Source organism: Hippocampus guttulatus, chromosome 6, assembly GCF_054856545.1.
Source record: "Hippocampus guttulatus isolate MCC_2025c chromosome 6, RoL_Hgut_1.0, whole genome shotgun sequence".
Classification (NCBI taxonomy): domain Eukaryota; kingdom Metazoa; phylum Chordata; class Actinopteri; order Syngnathiformes; family Syngnathidae; genus Hippocampus; species Hippocampus guttulatus.
This window is the reverse complement of record NC_141266.1, coordinates 17,621,241-17,644,750: the sequence shown is the minus strand read 5'-3', so window position 1 is coordinate 17,644,750 and position 23,510 is coordinate 17,621,241. Positions and strand designations below refer to the sequence as shown.

Here is a 23,510-nt window from a genome sequence, read left to right as displayed (position 1 = left end):
TTTCGCACAGACTGGCCAATAGAATTAAAAAGAGGAGGGGTTTAAAGTGGAGCGTGATAAAGTGAACCAATGGATGAGTCTGCTTTTTTTTTTACTGAGCAAAAAGTACTAAAACGTGAAGGAAAAAAAAATAAATTATATGAATTATTTTTTATCATATGTTTAAAGACACAAATAATCAACTGTATTTTAAAAGCAGATCCAATAAATAGGTGTTCGATTAACATACAATTTATTCAGGTTTTAAGGCTATATCCTGCAAAGCCTGCCATACAGATAAACGTTTCTTCAAATAAATAATGCAAGACATAATGCAGTAATAATGTTAGACAGGAGGAGGTAGAAACACGGCTCGGTGGAGAGTCCCTGTGTGTGTATACAGTACATGTACATATTGAAAATCTGTTTGTGTGTGTGTGTGTGTGTGTGTACAAAATGCGCCTTTGCTGATGTTATCATCTTCACTCTGGTACATTTTGCAGAAAAAAAAATCTGTCTGATGTCCTTAGTGAGCCCTATATGGTAGTGTCCTTACAAATATGTACATTTATTGCAAGAGACTCATTTCATCAGTCACACTGCAATGAAAACATATTTATCTTACAGGATCCGACTGTGAAAGCCGCAATCAGATATGCTTGGTGCAAAAGGACATATTGCACACCAAACGAGTGTGCTGAATCTGCATATTTTGTTTGCAACACTTTATTAGACACATAAAGTACCTGTCTTTCAACACTTCCTGTACGTTTTTTTGTGGACAAGGGAGAAAAAGTGTCAATCCATGCAAATGAAGACATTTCACATGATATACTCTGTCTGATGTTTGTGGGGGTCGCAAAACATGCACGAACACCACATCATTTTTCCAAGGGGCCAGTCATAGAGAATACAAGACGTGCATTCATATCATGTATGCCAGCAAATGCGCTGGTGGGGTAGAATTGTGAAAAGAAGAAAAATGTGAACAGGTTTGCTTATCTTATCACACTCGGCTAAATATGGATGGTTAAGTATCTTTTCATTTTTCTTTTTACATGGAAGACAAAATACATTTTTTAATGACCAACCTGCCAATTCCTTGTGTTGAACAGCAAGGTATAAAAGGGCCTTTTAGGATCTTGTAATCCATTATGTTGAACGCTTGAGGGTCTGTCAGTCTCCAAGGTTTTTCCACTAAGGCTGCAGTGGAATGGAAAGAGGGTTTCGGCTAACACTGTTTAGATGAAGCAGGGCAAGTGTGTGGTCTTGTATTCAGAGCAATGTACAGCACCTTCTGAATCAGGCCAAAATACTTTAGAGTTGATAGGCCTTGAAATATCTGAACAACTTGCAATCTGTACTTGATTATCTTTTCCGACCTCCTTCTTGTCTTCACAGCGCAGATTCAGAGTAGAGAACTCCCGATGAGCCGCGCTGCAGGTGAGGAGACACCACTCGGCGTACGGTTACAGAGGACGAGGAGTTTAGATCCCCGCAGCTCCGCAAGTGGATGCCCTCCGGGGCGTGGCCACTGTGGCTGCGGTTGTGGCGGCTGTCGCTGTGAGAGTGATGGTGGGTACGCTGGTGGGGATGCTGGTTGGGTTGTCCTCTATTGGTGCTCCAAGGGGTTCGCCAGACCTGAACAATGTTTTTTTTTTTTCCAGCAAGTATGTTGACAAACAACGAAAAACACGTTTATTATGATGAATATAAAGTCATGTCACATTTGGAATTACCTTATTTCTGCAAGCAGTGGCTGAGGATGGACATCTATCATTCACTTTTGGTATAATCTTGAACAACATTACTGCTCACTTTCTATTGCACTCATTTGTCCACTGCACAAACACCAGCGAATATTGAATAATTCGCAAAAAGGAGGCTTAGGCTTCATTACTGACACTCTCAGATGAGTGTCAAACTTACTGTCGAACTAAAAATAAAACAAAGAGAATTATTTGTGTGTTAAAAAAAAAAAAAAAAAAACCCATAACTTTGCCTTGAAACCCTCTAGCTTAATGCTAACACAAAACACCCTAGACTGGCTAATTAGTAGCATCTATGCAGCTGTGTTATAACTCTTTTAGCAGTGGATGTTTGAACACAAATGGCGCATCAGTGAATACGTCAACAGGTAATATCACAATACTCACAAGCATATTTCCATTATCCTCTGCAAACACGACTGCATGACTCTGTTATACCGCTCTCGAGTAGCCAAGTGAGTGGACACCAGAAAGAGCCGCAATGATGTAATTGTAATGTCCATCCTGTTTATTTAATTATTTACATTCTATTTAATTCATTACTATATGTTTTAGAACGTCCAATATTATAGAGTGCTATTTTTCTTGCACATTGCAAAAAGTTTTATTGAGTGTTTTGGGGTGGCTTCCACTCAATGTGAACGATATTGTAATTGATCTGAGGTCATTATTTCCTGATTTGAAAAGGTAGGCATTCTAGATTGGGGTACAACATCCATTACAAAGACAGCGACCACTTGAGGGAATCAGGTAAGGTGTAATGGAGTGGACATACTTGTTCCAAAGACAGATGGTTGGTGGCAGCGCCCTCAGCTCCTCCTCTCCTTTTAGGTACCAGCCCTGCACTCCCGGCATGCTCGGAGGAGGGTGCCAGGTTGCGTTTGGAGCGCTGCAGGAAGCGAGCCATCAGGACTCGAGTCACCTTGCGGTGGAGAGGTTACAAGATCAGTATGGAAATATGGACATGAACGCTTAAAACAAGACACAGTGACTTTTGTATACAGAAAGACCTCTGCACTGTGAGGTCGACGCGCTAATCAACTGTGTGTATGGGTGTTGACATCTGAGAACCTTAGACAGACAGACCTTGAGGTCACCAAGTGAGCGGTGGTAATCTTTGGGCAAACGCAGGGGAGACGCCGGCGGGGCTTTGGAAGGAACTTGTACCCCCGGATCTGTGGATTTCAGGCTGTCTTTTCTTGGTAAAGCGGTAGCCGGCGGCAAAGACGTAGGGGGCAGCAGGAGCGCCTCGTTGGATGGACCTTAGGAGAAAATGAGATTTGTGCCTGCTTTATTTTTTGTCAAACCCTCCAAAATACAACACGTAATTTCACACGTGTTCATTTTTGTCCTTGACAGAAAAAGATTTACAGAGGTCCAGTTCGTGTCAAGGCATTTGAAATTATCCTTATAAAATTCTGTCTTTATAAAATTTTGCCAATATTACCTGTGTCTGGAGACGCTTTATTGCACCCATAGCTCAAGTCCACTGGAGGAGAAAAGGCAAAAATACATTTTTAATCCATAATAAAGCACTTTCCAAGGGACCCAAGGAAGCTTCACAACACTTTGCAACCAGGCCTTATTTACCGGCAGCAATAGAGGAGCTGAGGCCCGGCTCACTGCGTGACCTCATGATGCTTAGGAGGCCTTCGTTGTCATTTCTTCCACTCTCGCCGTTATTTCTCCCGGCCCGTCGTCGCAGGTACAGAGTCTGGCGCTGTAATGGAGGTCCGCCATTCTGACCCCCACACTGTTCGCCGTTGTCATGGGCACCTGCTTGGCGTAAAGGAGTGGAAGGCCGAACTTGGATGTCCGGTATGGGGGATTTCTGTTGTGAGGCGGATCCAGCTATGGCTCCCAACTGAGAACAACTTCGAGCTAGCATAGCCTGGCGCCGCAACACTGGAGACCTGGAGGAGCGAACAGTAGTAAAGAACACTGCGAGTTACACCGTAGGCTGTAAATTGCGTTAGGAAACATTTCCTTTTCAGCATACACCGATTGAGCTAACCATATTACACCAGAACATTCTCAATGTTAGCCTAATAGCATATTAGCCCAAGTCATTTTGTTGCAATATCAATAAAAAAGCAAGGTGGTGCTGTACAGTAAGTTATCATTCATTGATAGATAGATAGATGATAGACTTTTGACCTGAATAACTTTACCAACGACTACAGTTTAGTTAGCTGAACGGGTCAGCTTCCTAATTGAACTGAATTGAAAAAAAAAAGCTTGCTGTGTGTTGCAATTGACATTATTGAACCTTCAGGACTGGAGTGTAAAATGTCAAAGGCGTCAGATGGACTCTGGGATTGGATTTTCCCACCCACCTGTACGTGGTGGTTGCAGTGCTGGGTGAAGAACACGAGTTGGACCTCTCTCCTCTAAGAAAACGTCTTGCTCTTGGTCCTCCGGCCAGAGGACTCTCCGGCGTCTGCGACCGAGGAGCACGGAGGCTGAGGCGCTCCGTTCCGCCGTCCGGCCCGTCGCTCACCTCACTGGCCGTCCTGCTGGCCCTGCCGCCTTGATTCCTCAGCGCCACCTCCAACAGACACGAGTCCTCAGACGGGGACGAATCATCGGGGATGTCTACGATCTCTGACATGAGCAGAGACCCGCTGTCCATGGAGACTAAATGTATGAAGTAAGGGAAAAGGAGTTGGCATCTGGCTTCATTTCCTTGAGCGATCGTGACAAAAAATCACCGAATCAATTCCAGTAACTGGTATCTTTTTAAATGTGGTGATATAAGAATATGTCTCTGTTCTGAACTCCTGTTTCCATGCCAGTACATGAATGTAGCTCGACCTCTCATAGCCGGCGTCAATTTGACTTCTTTGGACAGCAAATTTGAAACTGAATCAACAACGCTTTTACTGGTTGGCAGCCAAGAAATACGCTCGACTGTTTTGCCTGCCTCAATTCCTTCAAGAGACGATCATTCTACACTCAACCGATTGACTCCTTCACAATGAATGCATCGATTGAATATTTTTACATCATGTGTAAATAAATCCTGACTCACCTTCTCCACTGAACGCCGTCGACGTCGCTCGTTCTCCGGACAGCTCAGCACCGTGTTGGTCGAACATTGTTGCCTTGACACACACAAAATGTCACAGCACAAACTGCCACTTATGTGCATAAAAAAAAAAAAAGTAACAATATTCATCCACAATCACGCTCACCTGGCTGAGAGCTCTTTGTCCCATCACAGCCTCATAAGGAGGAGGACAATCAGTCGGGTAGAGAGGGATGGGGCTCTCCATGGAGCCATTGTAGGTGATACTTCACAACAATATTTGGATTATTTACGTATTACTAACATGAGAGGGTCAAAATCATACATACAGCAGTGCAGTTTAACGCCACTCCAAACCACAACAATAATTGGAGTGTTAAATGAAAACCTCTCCGGCCGTGTCAGTCAAAGGCGTTCCGAATAAAGTGCCCATTGTTTTCCTATTCTCACCTCTGTGCGTCAGTCTCTGAGCTGCAGGTGTACTCAGGAGGATAGTAAGGGGGCGGTGGAATGGGTGGAACAAACTCTTCAAAGTCCATGACGTTGGTCAAGAAGGCGTCCTGAGGCGTGGTGCATTCCGGGTTGACGGAACGGGAACGGTGGGGCGCTAGCTGGGTGGGGGGAAAGAACGCAAATTTGGATAATATACACTGTATAATGCAAGATTCATACTCTGGTCGAATTTTGAGTTCATGTGCATTTTTGTTTGTTGATTTGTTTTTTTCCTGAAGCTGGAAATGACACAAGGAAGTGAAAAAAGTTTTGTATTTTTGTTGGAGCCGAAGTATGTCGCACATTATCTGTGTACCCATCTAGCCTATTGGAGAGCTCATAATAATATCAGAAGACAATTGAAAGTATTATGAGGCAAAAACAGATATCGAAAGAGGAATATTATAAGACTGAGGTTTTTTTCAATAATAAAGTCATAGAGGCAAGAAAAATGATGGAATATTAAGATCTGTTTTTCACATCTTACAATCACGTGGCAAAAGAATGCAACATTTTTTAAAATGCCGTTTTCCTCAAAACAATGTTTTACATTTTGAAATAAAGTGTAGAAATGATAAAATACTATCGAGAACGAAAAATATGGCCTAGTTAGGTCTATATTCATCAAAATGAGGCAGAGGTTGTATTACTGAAAGTTTTGCATATTTACCGTAATGTTGTTAGAAGCCACTGAAACAGTTTAGGATATAGGAAGATAAAAAAAATGTACTTTCATAACGATTCAATTATAATGCATTGCACAAAAAGGTTAAAAAAATCAGGATGTTAAAAAAAAACGATTTTTAAGACGCAATGCATGTCTTGCACTAAAAAGATAAATACAACCAAACTATGCTTGGGCAGTGAGTCTTTACCACTAGAGGAAGCTCGTGAGAGGTGCAACACCAATGATACAGAGTCATAAACTGTGAATCAGTGATGGAGATTATGCAAGATACCATCAGGATCTAATAGAATGATTAAAAAGATTGCTTTACCTACACAATGTCGTAAACAAATAATGTTTTGTTTTTAATGTATGTTACTTATAGCTCTTTTAGTCATTTGATTCTTTTTTTTGGGGGGGGGGGGGTCTTGTCATTCACAAACAAGTGACTTTAAGTCAAAATTTGGTAAATGTATGAACTGCAATTTTTGAGCACTTGTTGATTTAAAAAAAAAAAAAAAAGTGTCTTTGTGTGCACTCACCAGGTGCACAAGGTCCAAGGAGAAAATATGGATGCTGCAGGTAACCGTGGACAGAGTGCAGATGATGGTGGAAAGAATGCTCAGACCACACGCGCTAAACAACAAGTCCTGCATAACAATATAGAATATCTTCAGCTGTTCTGGCACTTGCGGGAGACGCAACCTCCTTACCTTCAGTTGATGTCTAACCGAGTGGCAGTCTGAATTCAGGTTGAGGACAAGTGTTCCATCCTCTTTGCTGGAGCAGGGTTCCGTGGCCACGCAACACACACAACGGCCGTTCTCTATCTACACACAAAGAGTGAGAAGTCAAGACACTGCGGAACGATCTGACCAAACAATGTCATCAATTCCTGGAATGTTCCATCGCGCATCTGTTTCGAAGGGCATTTTAGTGTGTGGCTTGGGCTGCGTTTGTACCTCACAGGTGAGCATGGACTTGACCATCTGTGCGTTCTGACAGGAGAGCATGGAGCCGGCCAAACTGAGGATCACGCACACTGCAGACAGCAGCATGAAAAGAGAAACCTGTGGAGGGAGCCAAGGCCAAAAGACTTTTATTCTCCGACATTCATTAAAAGAACCACGGAGCCTGATAGCTAATTTGGACAAATGGTCGTCTTTTGCCCGCTATTTTTTTTTTCAAGATAATACATTACCGCAATATCAATTTGGACCAAAGTGAAACTATCGTTGGAATTCCAGCCGTTTGATAGAGTGACGAAAGCGCATCCGTTTCATCCAGGATTCGGATAAACACATTTCTAGCCTGGAGTAACTTTGCAAATATGTAAGTCATATTTTACAGGGATGTATTAATAATTCACAGCTACAAGAGGATCCATCTGCGAGGGGTTGCCAGATCGATTAATAATACAAGACCCCTCGTGTGGACTGTCACGTTCAATTGTTGTTTATGGTGTCTATTAAAAAGAAAAAGTGCACTTGCATGACATCTTTTGGAAAGACTAAGTGCCTTGTTGGTTATTTCTCTTTCACATCAAACCACATCCCCTCTGTTTCTTCCATCTACTGTATATTTTCCGGTGTAATAAGACATCCATCCCTTTTCTATTCCAGCTACTCAGAGTTTATCCCACTTGACCTTGGACCGGTCCCCAGCTTTTTAGCAAGAACCTTTCACACTCACATTCACATCTTTGGGCATTTTTGAGTCTTCAATGAACATAACATGCATGTTTTTTGGAATGTGGGCAGAAGCTTGAGTAAAACCCACACGGGCACAGGGAGATCATTCGAAATGATTTGTAGAACTGTGAAGGCCCGCTGTGCTTGTAATCAAACAAATGAATTAAAACCAATGTGACATGAATGAGGTTTTTATCATTCATGATGATCATAATTCGGAATAAAGATGAATCTTTGTCATGTTCCTGCCAACAAGTGCAACCTCAGGTTGGATGCGTACAGAAGAAGAGTTGCTTGTTGCCCCGCTTACTAATCAGGCTAAGTAAGTCTTTACATTGAGTTCTATTTTGTCTTATATTTGCTTTGTTATTTGATATGTTTGCGATAAAGGCTGTGGCAGAGTGTCAGTTCGATGCGATGAGAATATTCTGCAACAATGAAGCAACTAAACGGGTGCTTAGCTAGCATTAGCACACTTGGCTGGGTAAACAGCCACCATGAATGTTTCATACAGGACTATCCGCAGTTATTGTTGATGTTTTTGGAGTTGGTTATTCTGAAAGTGGTCTGATGTCACTGTAAAAATTGTTTGGGGTGGAAACGGAAAATGGACATACCACTAGCGTTAAAGGTCTCCTCCATGAGATAATGCCAACTATCCCAGATGCCACCACCTACAAAGACATACAGCAATAAATGCAAGCTCTATGACCTCACTTACGGTGGGTATAAAAAGTCTACACACCCTCTTTCAAATGCCGGGATGCTGTGATAGAAAAAAACCCTCAGTTCCAGTGGAAGAAAATCACCCCCATATCAAGCACTACCATGCTTCAATGTAGTTATTATGCTGTTCTTTTGGTGATGACCAATGTTGTGTTTGCACCACACATCCATTTGCAACTGTGGCCCCAAAATCAAATTTGTACATATTGCACAGTAAGTCAGAACGTGCTATAGTCTGCACAAACCTGTAACTGTAACCGTCAAGACATGATTACACTAAATACAGTGGTGGCTTGAGATACAAATGATATGAGTGGCACAGCTGTTTGGCAGATTCCTCAAAAAAGTAGCTTCACGCATTTATTTTTTTGCCCAGGAGAAGCTTACAACAAAATAAATGTCAGGTTTGTCCAATTTGACTATGATGACTAAAAATAATCAATCCAACAATAAACATGAAACAAAGACGTGTATTTAAAACAATCACATAACTTTGCTTTTAAGTCAGCTAGCTTGATGCTAACACATAATGGGAAATGCCATAGGTAAGCTAACAAATAGCATCTACTGTATGCGGTGGTGTTGTAATACTTGAAACAATTGATATACAGTATTTGAAGTCAATCAGTGAGGCAACCGATGTAGACAGGCAAGCGATATTCCATGTTGGGCTTTAAAGTTTCCAGTGTAGCATATATGATACTGTGAGTTGGTTTATACTTACAAAAAATCCAGCCCAGAAGGGACAGGACTGCCTCACACGAGCAGACGAGGTGAAGGCCATGCTGGTGAAGGAGAAGGCCAGGACCATGGCGCCCAGGCTCAGGTGGCACAGGCCCAGGTAAAGGAGCAGCCTGGCCCCCCCGGGGCCTCGACCCGAAAAGCCACGCCGGCTGTCCGACCAACCCCGTGACCCTGACGCTGATGCCACGCTGCTGGAGTCTGACGGCGAGGGCATGTTAGAAATGTGATGGAAGGAGCTTGGGCTTAGTCTATCGGTCTTCAAGCAAAGTTCAAGGGTGGCTGAACATTTGGAGCCTGGTCAGCAGAAAGTTGAGAATGGAGCACACAAACAGCCAGCTCGTTTGACTGTTTCAGCCATGACTGTAGAAGTCAATACATCTCACAGCAGCAACCTCTTCTTGCAACAAGACTCCTCCGCGTGGCTCATACTGACGCTTTTTGCTCGCTTATTTTATCAGGATTATTTTGCTTCTTTTCTCTCCTTCCACTCTCTCGCCAGTGGCAATGCAGCAGCAGCAGCAGGCTTCGCATTGTCAAACATCCCAAAACAGGAAAGATGAAAAGACGCTCATCTTTCTCCGCTGCGTTTGCGTGTGTGTATATTTGCGTGTGCGCGTTGTTCTCCTCCCGGGCGGAGCATCACCCGACCTTCTGTTTGGACCACCGAGAAGAAAAACGACGACAATCTCTCACCTTGTCCACACGAACCACTTTCCATCGATTTGGGGAAAAAAATGCAGCAGAAGGGATAAAACGGTGACAAGTCCGCCTGGTGTGCCGCCTCTTTCCTTCCCCCGCAGTCACGCGGGCATCACGTTCACTCGCGTGTTAAGTGCCCCGCACGTTAGCCCGCTGCGCCCTCCTCCTCTTTTCAGAAGCTACCCATTTAACACCACGCCGCACGTCAAAATACCATCCTAAAGCCGTGTTTTAAAACGCCGCTGCGTGTTTTGCCGCGTGAATGATCCGCCTCCGGGATGGAAAAAGGCATCGTGCGATAATATGCAAGCCCGAGCCTGCCCCGGTGCGTGATGACAAGGCACGTAAAGCGTGCATGCGGAGGAGGTGGGTGCTGATGCTGGGAAGGGAAGGGGAGGGCGAGATGAAGGAAGGAAGCTTATAGCAGGGAAGGAGGAAAGGAAAAAAAGGAAGGGCCCAGCTGATGGTTGCCTGGCAACAAGCTGCCGTACACGTGAAGCAACAACAACAACAACAAAAAATGAATAAGCGTCAACATTTTGTTTAGGGACTCTACTCGACACTGGGCACATACAGAGAAGAGTTTGTTGCAAATTAACTCACTGCAACTAAGGATGTGTGACAGACAAGACCACAAACGTGGAGGGGTTCTGAAAATGGTCCACCTGAGCACACAAGACTTTGAGAAGATTTGGTAAAGACCCTTGGAATCATTTCACACCTCCCAACATTGTTACAGTTTTTCGTCACCGCCCAGTGTCAGACTGAGATTTTAAAAAGACTGAATTTTGCGGGGTCACTATTTACAAGACAAGATTTTTTAAGGCACCCCCCACCCCCATTATGCTAAGTTGAATTTTTACCAATGTTGAACTAGGAAACCAAACGATCAAGATGACGGGCGAGCGCCATGTCTTCAATAAAACTTTCTTCTGACTTTCAGTTTTTAGTCTGAGACTGTGAACGCCGTTTGGTGTAAACCCAGCAGCAGTCAGCGTCGCTATTCGGCTCATTATGATTACTACGTGGCTAATTTTCACCTTTGGAGCTGGAGCAGGAGCCTTAACAAAGGAATTCAAATTCTAGAATGGAATAAGGTTGCAGCCGATTGCCGCCTTCCAATTTCGTTTAGGTCACACCAGGCGCTTCGATCATCTAAATGTGATTGCGGGATGTTTGTGTGGCCGCAGGGTAAATAAATGCCCTGCTTTTGGCTGCGTCTTGTTTCAAAAGCAAAGCGTTTTGGAAGAAAGAAAGTGGAAAAACCCCTGGCACTGATCAAACAGTTTTGAGAGTGAAGTGTTTCCAAACCACAAAGACAAAGACCACTCTTTTCATTTTTTATTCAACACAAGTGTGGCCACAAACCAAATCCAAATATAGCGGCGGAGTGAAGCCTACAAGTGTTTGGATAGGGAAGAAAATAGTGAGCTGCTGTCATCCACGTACTTGTGAGTGAGCAGGAAATTGCTCAAACGGTCTCACAAATCTCACATCGTCATCATTCACTTGCTTCATCCATCAGTCATCTCTCCTCACATCTTCTATATTGCACTTATGACCGCCTCAAACTTCCACATACTCAGTCTTTTTCAGACAACATTTACTTTTCACCTCATGTATTTAGTTTCGGGGTGTCCTACCTTTCCTCGGTGCGTTACTTCTGCTTGATTCTAATATCAAAGGTAACAGATAGTCGAACATGTCGAAGACTACATTGGAAGCCGATTCAGTCTGTGGTAAGATCGACACAATCGCACCTCACAAATGCTCACTTGTCCTCCGTTTCAGGATTCGGCGGTCACACATATTGCACACGCCACGAGTAGGAATGGGAGAAATGAATCCCCAAAAAAATGATTCTTAAAAAGCCAATTAAGTGATTTGTCGCTGACTGTATGATGAGCCCTTTTCGGAAATGGAATGCAAAGCGGTTGGGGGGGCGGGACTGTGCAAAGAACAAGAACTGTGGTGTGTACATAGTGAACGTGTGAGCCACCAGATGGAGACGTGAGACTTTCCTGTGTCTGTCTGGTTCATACTGATGAGTTAAAAAAAGAAAAAATTCTAAGTTGAAGGGCAACTGGCGCTGTGCGTGTGCGTGTGCGCGCGCCGATGTCTAGAGAAGAGCACATTTGGACGTTTTTTTCTGTGTGCTGCTGGTGATCTTCACCTCTCGGCCCGTGGGACCCTTTTGAACAAAGAAGAAAAACAGGAAAACGACATTTAGGACCTGTTCACAAGTTCCTCCAGTCTTCCCTCCCTCGATCCAACTTCCCTGTCCAAAAGTGAATCTGGAAATATCGCTTGGCTTTCATGTGATATTCTTACTTCATTGTTGACATGATTTTTAATTTTTTTTTTTTTACAAATGTTGAGCGGGTTACAGACTTACAAGAAATTGGGCCAAATGCGATTATTTTACTTCCTGACTGCATGTTTTCCTAAAACGTGTTCATTAAAATGTGTTCAATTTGATGTATTTCTAATTCATTGACCTAATGAGATAATGTCGTAATCATTTTATCACATGCAATAAAATATTGAAATATTTTTTACATGGATATTACGGTTCATTAATTCTAATTACATTGATTAGACTGAATGATTTTTTTCCCCCCAATTTGTAAAATCAAATGTTCCTGTTCAACTTTCTTGTTAAATGTGCAACAAACAGCACAGAAGTTGGCCCACCCCTGCTATAATATTTGACTTACGGGTTTTTTGCTGGATTTGTGAAGTATGTCTCTTGCCAACGACAGAAAGGACTACAAAATAAAAATAGAAACAGACAAAGATGAATGCTAATGCCTAAGTAAAAAAACAAAAACAAAAACAAAAACAAAACAAAGAGTCAATATTGTTGAGTTTGGCGCATCGCAGCTCACCTCCTCGACGTTAATACTGGACTTGGCGCTGGTTTCAAAGAACCTGATACCGTGATCTTTAGCCAGCTGTAAACAACAAGCGCGACATAATTACGCAGGGCCAGGATATAGATGGCAATCACTTCCTGTTTCTTATCTCAAGTAAACAGGGCGTCCAGCCACCAAACGCTTGCACCTTACGCAAACAATCCCGCCCCTCTGATCATTACTGTCAGCGAGAGCTCACACGTGTCACGCTCGCATTGAAAATTGCAGAAAAATAAGCATCGCAAAATCGAACACAGATGGCCATCGCTGTCAGGGTCAGCTCACCTTTTCGCCTGTCTCCCTGGTAACCTTCCGCTTTGCCTCAATGTCGCACTTATTTCCGAGCAACATTTGGCTCACCCCTGCTGATGCATTCTGGGGAAGAAAGTGGGGAGGGGGGTGGATTGATTAGGCCGGGTTGAGCTGCATTCAAATGTTGGCTGGGGGATGCGTTCAAGGGAGAAACGGACAGACCGACATTGCAAGGCAGCAAACAAACAAGATGATGGATGTTTGTAACGCCATCACAGTCTCGGTTCTAAAGTCGAGATAACTGATAGCCTTTGAGACAAAGTGAGTCAATTTGCAGCTGTTTGGACATTGACACATCATATTTGGTGATTCAAGTTCCCGGGATGTCAAAACAAATACGTCTTTGGGACACCACAGATAAGATGGTTGTTCACAAAATGACCGGGTCAAGTACTTATTATGCACTTGCGTCTAAAATGTAGCTTCAAAATCATGAGAAATCATCAGTAAACCACCAATCAAATATCACTGTTAATACTTAAAGACATTTGTCCATTTCCAACCGGTGTTTCAAACCGAATGGCATAGTGGAAATTGTTGTTTCACTTTTTCTTCCATTTTCCAATCCGGTCGCAGGGGGTTGCTGGAGCCTAACGCAGCTGTCTTCGGGCAGTAGGCGGGGGACACCCTGAACCGGTTGCCAGCCAATCGCAGGGCACACAGAGACGAACAACCATCCACGCCCACACCTCGGGACAATTGTGAGTGTTCAATCAGCCTTGTCGTGCATGTTTTTGGAATGTGGGAGGAAACCGGAGTACCCGGAGAAAACCCACGCAGGCCCGGGGAGAACATGCACTCTTTAAATTAATGCGCTAAACTCTACTTTCCATCTATCAGCATATTGATTGAATAAGCAGTTCACTTTTCACCTTTCTCAAATGTACATGTACGCAGACGCGTTTCTGTGAAGTGTCTCTTTTAACCGTCGCGCAGTACTTGCAGTGAGTAAAGGCAAGACACTCATGACTAACATGTGTGCGACTCACTGAGCGCGCTATTTTTAAATGTTTCGCTCGAAGGAGAATAGGCTCACTTCTTTGATGCTCTTCATCCAGTTCTGGATGTTTTCGAAGGACTTCTCGTCTGTGATGTCGTATACCAGGATGATGCCCTGGCAGAGAGCGAAAGAGAGGTCAGCGCTCTTTACCGGATGTGACGAGCACAAAGACCTGATCATCCCGGGCTTACCATGGCTCCTCTGTAGTAGGCCGTGGTGATGGTCTTAAACCTCTCTTGGCCCGCTGTGTCCCTGCGCGTTGCAAAAGTGGTCAGAACAGAGTGGACAGAACGCAGGGCTGCACTCTTCATCTGCCGGGTGCATTATTAAAATGTTGGCAGGGATCAAAACGGCTATCATCGGCTTGCCAAGAATATGTGCAGACGCAACCAATGAATCTGACTTGAAGTGACAGCATGGAGAGCTACAGGCAGGATAGGAAATAATGTCACAATCAAGCACAGTGGAACTGCTGAGGAATTCAGAATTTGACCTCTCTATAAAGTCGCATGAAATGAGTTTGAACAGAAGTCATGCATGGGCACCAAAGGAATAAATCTGGGGGTTTGTTTCACCTTTTTGAAGAGTCACTACGATGGATGACATCCAGCTGCGGTTTCTGGCATGTACATTAAGTGTGGCCACACACGGCAGCATTGCTTAGGGGGGCGTATGTGCCAAAATTAAATACAGTTAAAAATAAAAAGTCTGATGAAATTGCAACCATTGCCGTTTTTTATGTTGAATTTGCAGGGTGGGGTTGGGGGTTCTCGGGGAATGATGCGAAATGCAAGTTAAACTTTGCTCTAGTATTGAGACAAGTCCATGGACAGTGTCCTTCAAAAATGATCATTCTTGCCTTTGTAAAGACAGAAGTTTGAATACTGTCGGAGCTCACTTTGATGGAGGTGCTTATAATGCAGAGGTGGGCAAACTACGGTCCGCGGGCCGAATCCGGCCCGTTGGTCCTTTTAATCCGGCCCGCCGAAGGTCGGTCCACAATTAAGGTTCGATGTGAATGATTGCATTCATTTCAATTGGACTTGTAATGACAGGCATTTCACCGCCAGGTGGTGCATTGACTTGAAGTTGCAGAACACAGGGAGGGGGGGGGGGCGGGATCTTTTCGACCACCTAGGACCTCTGTATCGCTCTACTTCTACTGGTCTGATCACAACCCATCTGCAGAAATGCACAGGCTAAAATAGGTCATCAACAACACTGTCGTCATTTAAAAAAAGTATATTAATACCGTACTTTCATGCTTTTGTTCTGTTGATGTTTGATATGGACTGTCAACAAATGCAGTTTTTTTTTTAATGTACCATAGCTCGTGCTGACCTGGCCCTTCTGTCAAATTTTAAAAGTCAATGCGGCCCCCGAGCCAAAATGTTTGCCCACCCCTGTTATAATGTGTTCTCATCGAGTGTCACGTGATGCACAGTTCAAAAACACATCATCATTTCTTACCATACTTGCAGTTTCACTTTCTTCCCGTCAACTTCAATGGTTTTGACTTTAAAATCGATGCCTGGGAAGAGGGGTTGGGGCAAACAATCTGTTAAAATATCACAGTATTGAACCCACCCACTCTTACACACACACACACACACACACACACAAACGACATAGTGTAGCATAATATAAGTCACAGACCGTTGGGTGGAGACTGGTTCAAAATCACAGGGAGAGATGGTTAGAAAGATTGGAATGAGTGTGGGTGGAAGAATGAGATTTGTGTGTGTGTGTGTGAGTGTGCGTGAGTTCACATATTGAATAGGGAGAGGAACAATGTGTGAAAAAGACGAGAAGACAAAAGGCACAGGCCAGTCTAGACATGGTAATAAAATGGAAGGAGAGCTTCAGTTGGAAGTGATACCCCCGCCCCTGCCTAAAAATTAAATATATGTAAAAAAAGAAAACGTACCGATAGTTGAGATGTAGGTGGAGTTGAAATTGTCCTCAGCAAAGCGAATGATCAGACAAGTTTTACCGACTCCACTGTCCCCGATGAGCAGCAACTTGAACAAAAAATCATACTTTTTCGCCATAGTTTACAGACGTTCCTTCAAAGAGAGGTCCTTAAAAGTTGACAGAAGCGCTTGGTCTTTTTTTTTGTTGCAAAACGTTCCTCCCTTCCTTCTCAAACTAACTCGGATTCCTCTTAGCGCCCCTCTTCTGTCCCGTTTGGGTTGACCAGCGTTGTTGACCAGTTATTCACATCCGCATACATCACCGTAATGTCGTCTTACTTTTTCAACAAAAAGAACGTTTGAGTCCGTTTACAAACATACCAAAGTGTCTACGTGTTTTTTCTCTGGCTCCCCCCAACAACAACGAGAAAAAAAAACTTGCTTTGGCCCAGATCTTCGTGGGAGTATCTTTCGGGCGAGCGTTACTGGGAAGCTACACTAGATGACGCCATTTGATTGCTTTAAAAGTAAGGTTAACATGAGCTTCAAAAGCAATGTCGGAGGCTTTATCAGAGGTGGGATGAGTACCCAAAAGTATACTCAAGACTAGGCCTACTGCTTTTATGACACCATTTAAAAACACATGAATTAAAATAAGATAATGAATTGAGTAAAAGTAAATAATTACTCAATGACAAAACTACTCAAGAGCCAGCAACTTTTAAGTTCTGATTTTCTAAAAGCAGACAAAGAACTAAAGAAAAATATAAAATAGGAATATGCACCTTCAAACATTGTCCAAATACGTCGCTTTAACTAAATGGTTAACTAAATATTTACAAAATACCTCAAATTCAGGAAAAATCAGCGATAAGAAATTAAATGGCAGAGATTAGAATATCTGAGAAAAACATTTTCAGAATTATATAGATAACTTGGCACCACAGACTCAACTACTTGCATACAGCATTAAAAGGCGTAGTTTTCATTACAAACATTTGCATAGCCTTCTGTCATTATCAACAATTAAAAAATACATATTAAAATATAAGGTATCTATTGTAAATAAAAGTGTGGAACAATATGCAAAAAAGGTGACAACGTATTTTTTTCTTTTTCTACTTTTTCCAAGGTCACGTGACGCTCAATCAACTTCCGCTGCGTCATCCGCGCGTCTTTTTCCGGCCTAGACTCCAAACAAGTACAGACATGCCCGTAAGTACCGTTACGCTCACTCAAGTAGTTTCCGTCGTTTAAAAGTGTATAAATCGATAGGGTTATTTCGCAATTAATGTATATTTTTGTTTAATTACGTTGGTGACGGACGAGTCGTTGTGTGTGTAATGTGGAAATTAGAAGCCAAGAAAGGACGCAATATGGCGAGACACGTGGACGAAAAAGCAGCCCACGTTGTCCATTGGCGACGTGAGCTACCGTGTCGTTGAGATATAGTACAGACGATTGTTTAACCTGATCGTATTACTTCTTTCATCAAACATAATTCTGGCAGTAAAAACAAAACTCGCATCTTTTGAGTTAAAACACTATCCATGATAATTTACTGGGAAATGCAGTCGAGGTACGGGTAAACATTTTTCGTTATTGCCTGAAATTGTTTGCTTGTCATATCCATTTATGATAGTTATATATTAATGGAGTTATTCACGACTCTTTGTACTTGCAGCTTGCCAAGGATCTGTTGCTTCCCTCCTCTGAGGAGGAGAAGAGGAGACACAAGAAGAAACGACTCGTCCAGAGCCCAAATTCCTATTTTATGGACGTAAAATGTCCAGGTCTGTTTGTTCAGTTTTTAAAAATCATTATTTAAACATTATGTAAAAGCACTGGTAGCTGTATTCTGCAGTAATTCTAGTTTTCCACTGAAAAAATATTTTGCTAATCAGTTAAATGATTGTTGTTTGACTTTTGGCTTAGTTCCCATTATTTAGTTAAAAAAAGACAATATGCTCCAAAATATTCAATGCATATGTATTGTACTTTGAAGTTGACTGCAGCTGAACTATATTACTTTACTTGTGATTTGATCCTTTGCTTTTTACTTGAGGGATTTTGCATACCACTTGAAGAATCACTGCTGTGGAGAGCGATTTTAAGTATAAAGCAAAAATACATTTGATAAACATCTTTGGATGGATACTTTGCCTTGATGTGTTGCCCTCTCATTGGTTTATGTAGTGATGAGGGTGTCAAATGAGGCACACACTGACTCTTGCGGCTGCTATTGAATTGAGTGTGAAATGACTCCTTTGCAAGTGTTGCTGCAAGCACACTAGGGCTGAAATGCATCCTCAAGTAATTTGGATATCTCGGTTAAAAAAAAAATTGTTGATGCTATATGCATGACAGCAACGCGCTGAGAAGGCCAACTTCAAAATAAGCCATCCATCCATTTTCCGAACCGCTTAATCCTTACTAGGGTTGCGGGGGGGGGGGGGGGGTGCTGGAGCCTATCCCAGCCGTCTTCGGGCAGTAGGCGGGGCATACCTTACCAAATAATATGTGGACATCAGTCCATTGCTCTGCTTTTATTTTGAAGTTGTTCTCGACTTGTTGTGTAACGACTTATTTGAAATCCAGACTGTTTGGACTGTCACAAACTGTTATTGATTTTCACAACAGAACGTTGTCCTGAAGTGACGTTCAATCACTGAGGAAAAAAACAATCACTTAATTACACTGACACTGTGTTGTACGGCACCTGTTGCGTTTTGTGCCAGCTCTAGCACTAGCAGCTAGCAAAGCTCAAGTGCCCCATATAAGCTGGCAAGAGCCGTCAGGAGTACTTTTTACGGCAGTTTAACATATGTAAATGTGCACAGGGGCCTTTGCTACTGATCACTTTTTAACAAACCAGACTTATTCAAGTACCGGTAAGTTGTTTTAGCCAGCAAAATCGCTCCTGTGCTTCTGACATCACCTCGTCTCAAAGATAAAAATATCCGGGGAGAGATTTGTTTAAAATCTTTCTAGAGATGAAAATAGTGTGCTGCAATGAATGCACAGTTTGAATGAAAGTATAAATTGTCTATCTAAAAATGAAAACTGGTTGGATGTTAATTATTAAGTGGAAATTGATTTTTTTTGTCTTCTGTATTTATAACCAAGCAAAAGTATTTTCAAATGATTTCATAATACCTGATTATCCGATAGAATTTTCAGTAGGATGTCCGAATACCAAAATATTCAATAGCTACAGCCCAAAAGCGCGCACACAGTTGTGTAATTATGGGCTGTCATATTTTCAGGTTGTTACAAGATCACGACCGTGTTCAGTCACGCTCAGACTGTGGTGTTGTGTGTCGGCTGCTCCACGGTCCTCTGCCAGCCTACGGGTGGGAAAGCTCGCCTTACGGAAGGTATGCGCCACTTTAGTGTTGTCTTCTCATGATCGCACACTTATAGTTTCAAAACAGTATTGAGAGTACTTTACTCTGATCATATAATTTTGATGACACACGTGTTTGTCATCAAAAGTGTAAAATTCAGTGAAACCTCCGTTTTTTTTTGTTTTTTTTTAAAGTGGCACTCATCTGAAATAATGGGGGTCGAAATAATGAGCTTATTTTCACACCTGAATTAAATGTTCAACATTCTTAACGGTCATATAAGTGGAAGTTACAACAGAATCTGTGCGGGTGTGTACAAACAAGAATATATTTGTTGACATGTTGTAATGTGTGTATGCAATCTTTGAATGTCAAATTTATTGTTAAAGTGCGGTTTCTCTAATGCTGGCACAAAAAGAAACTACATTTGTGGCCAGTAGGGGGAGTCCTAGATAATAATCATTTAAAAAAAGGCTTCCTTACCAATATTGTAATGACAAATGCTTGCAACAGAAAAAAAATGCTCAAATGCAAATGTAACCAAATGTGTCCCAGTTTGGTGTCTACATTTATTTATTTTTCTACATATTTCACTTTCAACAGTATCAGTTTCCTGTGCATACTTTGTATTGTAGAATAATATACAATTCATCATTTTATATGTTTTGGCCCTACTAGAATCCCAAGGTCTGGGGCGCTGTGTCACCTGTTACAGGATTTTAGAGAGAAATCAAATCTTCACTCAAGCCTCAAGCTTTCAGACACATGCATAATACAGCATGTGTTTAGGCGGTGTGACACAGCCGATCTATACAGAATCACTTTTGAAAGTCTTAAATCATTGCCTTTGTGTTGCCCTTTCATCGCATCCATCGTGAACCGGGTGTCGACTAAGGCAGACATTGATTCTCACAGCTGTGACAGAAATTCATCATCACTGATGCATTTCCAACACATTCAACTTGCGAGCACAAACACGGCGCGGCATTTTTGCGGGTGAAAGGGAGCGGCAGCAATGGTTCCAGAAGGCTGATAGCATCTGAAGGTGTTCGTAAAGGAACGCGGGTGCACCAGAAGAAGACGGCAACAAGACTCGACTTGTTTGCACTGGAGCATCCTGGCTTTTTTTTGTTCTGTATCTAGCTGCCATGGCAACCATGACTTTGGCAATGAGCTGCATTTTGAGATGGTGTGGGTGCACCTGACCCCCCCAACACTGCATAGCGCATTTGTCGAGCCGTCACTCTGATCGGGTAGATAGAATTAGTGTCTGTCATCGATTCATTCTGTGACTCTGTTGGCACACCAAGATATATGCACAAACTTTGTGAAATTTAAATCTGGCATCACATTCAGTCTCCCCACAAACTTAACGTTAAAACCACAAGGGAGGGGCCCCCCTTATTTATTTTTCTACCCACCAATTATTTACTTCGTCATTCACCCATCTCTTTGAGGTGTTGTAACCGAATGTCTGTCCGTGTCTCTCTCTCTTCCCAGGATGTTCGTTCAGGAGGAAACAACACTAACTTGAATCAGGATGCAGTTGAGAATGACCAAAAGTTTCGAATCAGGTGCCGCTGCTTTGGCGTCGATGAGGAGAACGCACAAAAGCAAAGATCATCAGAGTCAAGATAAACAGCGCCCCATCCTTAGCCACCACGTAATCATGGCCTTGAAAATAAACCCAGTTGGCTCAATCGTTATCGTTGCTCAAGTGCTTTGTGTGCACTCGCTAAGATGAGTTCAAATTTGCAGAACAATTTACCGGTACATGAAGCAAGACTGAGGTGGTGAGAGAGAACGGAGAATATCCAACAAATCCAAACCATTTTTAAGAATAGACACATTTGGCTCCACGTGGAGATTACAATTTCTTGCTCTGATCCTGTGAATGAGTCCCGAAGCAGCTTTTTGCATGATTCATGAAAGACTTTTAAAACCTGCCAAATAAATGCAACAATTAGGTCAGCTTTGGACCAAAAAGTCGATGTTGAGGTATTTGATCTGTTAGGTGATTGGCCGGGTCAATTTCTTTCTGGGGGATTCAGAGGATGGATGACATTGCTTGGTTTTGATTTTGGCTTGCTTAAGACATACTAATAGATGTTATGATGGCACTTTTTTGTGTGTAATATCAGTGAAAAAGTTTTTATAAAGTTGCACAAAATCATTTGCTGTCATGTGTATTGGAAAAAAAAACCTGGCTACACTGTTGGCCATTTTCACAATGTGATTAATCTTATGCTAAACGTTCAATTATTTGCTTTTGCAGTTTTTAATGTTACTGTAGTGTATTTAAAAAAAATTTTTTTTTGCTGTCTTGTTCATTGACCAAATAAAAAAAATCTGGCTGATGTCGAATCTGATTGTGATTACTCTAGTTTTCGTACCTCGCACTTCAGAGAGTCCTCATCCATATTTAATCTTAGCTGATTAATCATGACACTCATTCATTCGAGTTAATTTCTTGTCTATGTTGCACTGATTGGGTCTCCAGTTCTTGCGAGATGAAACCGCAGCCTTCCTAATGAACTGCAATCTAATGAGAACCGACCAAGAGTAGTATTTAAAAAAAAAAAAAATCAGCTAAATAAGGCTGTTTTGATTGGCATGTCTAAGGCTCAAAACAACTATTTTTATCCTGAGCCATTTTGCGAATGAATTATTCATTTGAGGAGCAATTTTTTTTTTTTTTTGCAAGTTCATTCGAGGGACCGAAGCAAAGGTTTTTATTCGTTATTTAGGTGTGTAATTAAAAAAATAGAGATATACCTGCATATTTGCACTGTGGCTTGTTTGCTCTACACAACGTCATGTAGTCAAATGTAAGACTTTCTTATTATGATGTACGTTTTATATTGCAGTACTGTATTCAATTTTCTCACACATCTAAAAAAGCTGAACGTGTCACAAAACCCACGTCGTTTGACTTTTTGTGGATTCACTTGCAATCTCATTCAGGCTTGAAATTTAATTCGGTGAAAATTTCAAATAGCCCCCCCGCCCCGCCAAAAAACATTGACAACTCATCAGCACGTTTTGTAAAATCTTGATTGATTCCGATTAAGATCATTTGAATCTGGTGTGTTGGAGGAGGGAGACATCGAAAACAGGCCAGATAGGGGGTCTGTTTTGGGGTCAAGATATGGTGTTGTTTTAAATATACAACGTGCAATTCTCTTCGTTTAATGTTATTTCTGAGAGTAAACTTCAGATGGGAGTGGGGCAATATGTAACTCGAAGCCTCTTTTTTTTTTGTCAAAATGTTATTTTTTCACTCGGTGCTCATTGTGAGGTGAGTTGAGCTGTATTTAAATGAGGTAATTTTCTTTCAATACTTTTAGTACTTTTTTTTTTTTTTTACACCACACTGCACATTAAACCTTTTGGTTAGCATGTCTGCCTCACAGTTCTGAAATTCAGGGGTCACAAATCTTCCCTCCGGCCATCCACCGTAGACTGTAAATGTCAGTTTGTATTTATGTGCCATGTGATTGGCTAGCGACCAGGCTGGCTATCATTCCAGAAACAGAATAGATGGGTTTGTTTACACCAGTTCCCGTACCTTCTATCAATCAACGAAGAAACAACACCGCAGGTCATGTAAATTCGTCTAACCTTTAAATTTGATTCCTTTCTCCTTTTCCAGGCACAGCAGCTTCACTTATCTTCCTGCTTTGCGTGCATGCAGTTGGTGTAGGTCAGGACGTGTCGGTGTGGACTTTACGAGAGCATAAAGGATGAAGGTAAGACAGTCATTCATCATCTGTCGACCGGTGTTGGGCCAGAGGAAAATCTTGCTGCAGGGAGGAGGAGGTAAACTGCCGTCAAACTCCCTGGCAGCCGCGGCAGAGACTCCCAAAATATAAATAATACTTTACAACCGTGTTCTAAGTACTGGTGTGATCACACACTTCAAAATATTTATTTTGCTACAATTTTTATTCAAATGTAGCTGAAAGATAGTTTCTTGTTTGGACACTTCGAGAGCTAAGTATTTTTTTGAGGTGGTACTTAGAAGTTTGAGAACCACTGATCTTTATGTCCTTTAAGTGGTTCATAGAAACGGCATACTTTTCTTGTGTGTGACACAAAGCATTATGACGTTCGTAAAATGAAGCGTATCATCAGAAAATAGAACGCATATCATTCACCTCATCATCATAATCGCCCAGTCAGCAAAATTGGTCTAGCCCAGCTCTGGGGCAGACACGGCACGTACACT

General features: G+C 42.2%; 3 protein-coding genes across 5 annotated transcripts; 1 reads left to right on the top strand and 2 right to left on the bottom strand.

The window, feature by feature from the left end:
- Window positions 1–215: 215 nt before the first annotated feature.
- entrep3 (endosomal transmembrane epsin interactor 3) lies at window positions 216–10,129 on the bottom strand. Of its 3 annotated transcripts, XM_086114560.1 has the most exons (14): window positions 9,077–10,129; window positions 8,244–8,300; window positions 6,898–7,005; window positions 6,649–6,765; window positions 6,478–6,585; window positions 5,227–5,387; window positions 4,943–5,042; window positions 4,780–4,852; window positions 4,085–4,385; window positions 3,339–3,661; window positions 3,196–3,237; window positions 2,835–3,010; window positions 2,524–2,670; window positions 216–1,620 (listed from the first exon to the last, which is right to left on the bottom strand). In XM_086114560.1, exons 1-14 carry the CDS (start codon window positions 9,308–9,310, stop codon window positions 1,375–1,377), a joined length of 2,193 nt encoding a protein of 730 aa, XP_085970686.1. In that variant the 5' UTR covers window positions 9,311–10,129; the 3' UTR covers window positions 216–1,374. The 3 variants fall into 3 exon arrangements, with proteins under 3 accessions (XP_085970686.1, XP_085970688.1, XP_085970687.1); XM_086114562.1 differs by lacking the exon at window positions 6,478–6,585; XM_086114561.1 differs by lacking the exon at window positions 8,244–8,300.
- Window positions 10,130–11,123: 994 nt separating this feature from the next.
- On the bottom strand, window positions 11,124–16,387 carry rab13 (RAB13, member RAS oncogene family). Its single transcript, XM_086112895.1, has 8 exons — window positions 15,950–16,387; window positions 15,493–15,553; window positions 14,214–14,274; window positions 14,059–14,136; window positions 12,996–13,085; window positions 12,684–12,749; window positions 12,513–12,563; window positions 11,124–11,986 (listed from the first exon to the last, which is right to left on the bottom strand). The coding sequence occupies exons 1-8, from the start codon at window positions 16,071–16,073 to the stop codon at window positions 11,915–11,917; spliced, it is 603 nt and encodes a 200-aa protein (XP_085969021.1). The 5' UTR covers window positions 16,074–16,387; the 3' UTR covers window positions 11,124–11,914.
- Window positions 16,388–17,108: 721 nt separating this feature from the next.
- On the top strand, window positions 17,109–21,646 carry LOC147203861 (small ribosomal subunit protein eS27-like). Its single transcript, XM_086112896.1, has 4 exons — window positions 17,109–17,150; window positions 17,620–17,728; window positions 19,202–19,312; window positions 20,783–21,646. Exons 1-4 carry the CDS (start codon window positions 17,145–17,147, stop codon window positions 20,809–20,811), a joined length of 255 nt encoding a protein of 84 aa, XP_085969022.1. The 5' UTR covers window positions 17,109–17,144; the 3' UTR covers window positions 20,812–21,646.
- Window positions 21,647–23,510: the final 1,864 nt, after the last annotated feature.

Coding starts and splice junctions, on each gene's coding strand:
- LOC147203861 (XM_086112896.1), top strand. Junction 17,729..19,201: donor TATGGACGTAAAATGTCCAG/GTCTGTTTGTTC, acceptor TCATATTTTCAG/GTTGTTACAAGATCACGACC. Junction 19,313..20,782: donor GAAAGCTCGCCTTACGGAAG/GTATGCGCCACT, acceptor CTCTCTTCCCAG/GATGTTCGTTCAGGAGGAAA.
- rab13 (XM_086112895.1), bottom strand. CDS start 16,073: ATGGCGAAAAAGTATGATTTTTTGTTCAAGTTGCTGCTCATCGGGGAC. Junction 15,554..15,949: donor CACCTACATCTCAACTATCG/GTACGTTTTCTT, acceptor CCCTCTTCCCAG/GCATCGATTTTAAAGTCAAA. Junction 12,564..12,683: donor CCAGTATTAACGTCGAGGAG/GTGAGCTGCGAT, acceptor TTTATTTTGTAG/TCCTTTCTGTCGTTGGCAAG.
- entrep3 (XM_086114560.1), bottom strand. CDS start 9,310: ATGCCCTCGCCGTCAGACTCCAGCAGCGTGGCATCAGCGTCAGGGTCA. Junction 4,386..4,779: donor GACGGCGTTCAGTGGAGAAG/GTGAGTCAGGAT, acceptor TCATACATTTAG/TCTCCATGGACAGCGGGTCT. Junction 3,662..4,084: donor ACTGCAACCACCACGTACAG/GTGGGTGGGAAA, acceptor TCGCTCCTCCAG/GTCTCCAGTGTTGCGGCGCC.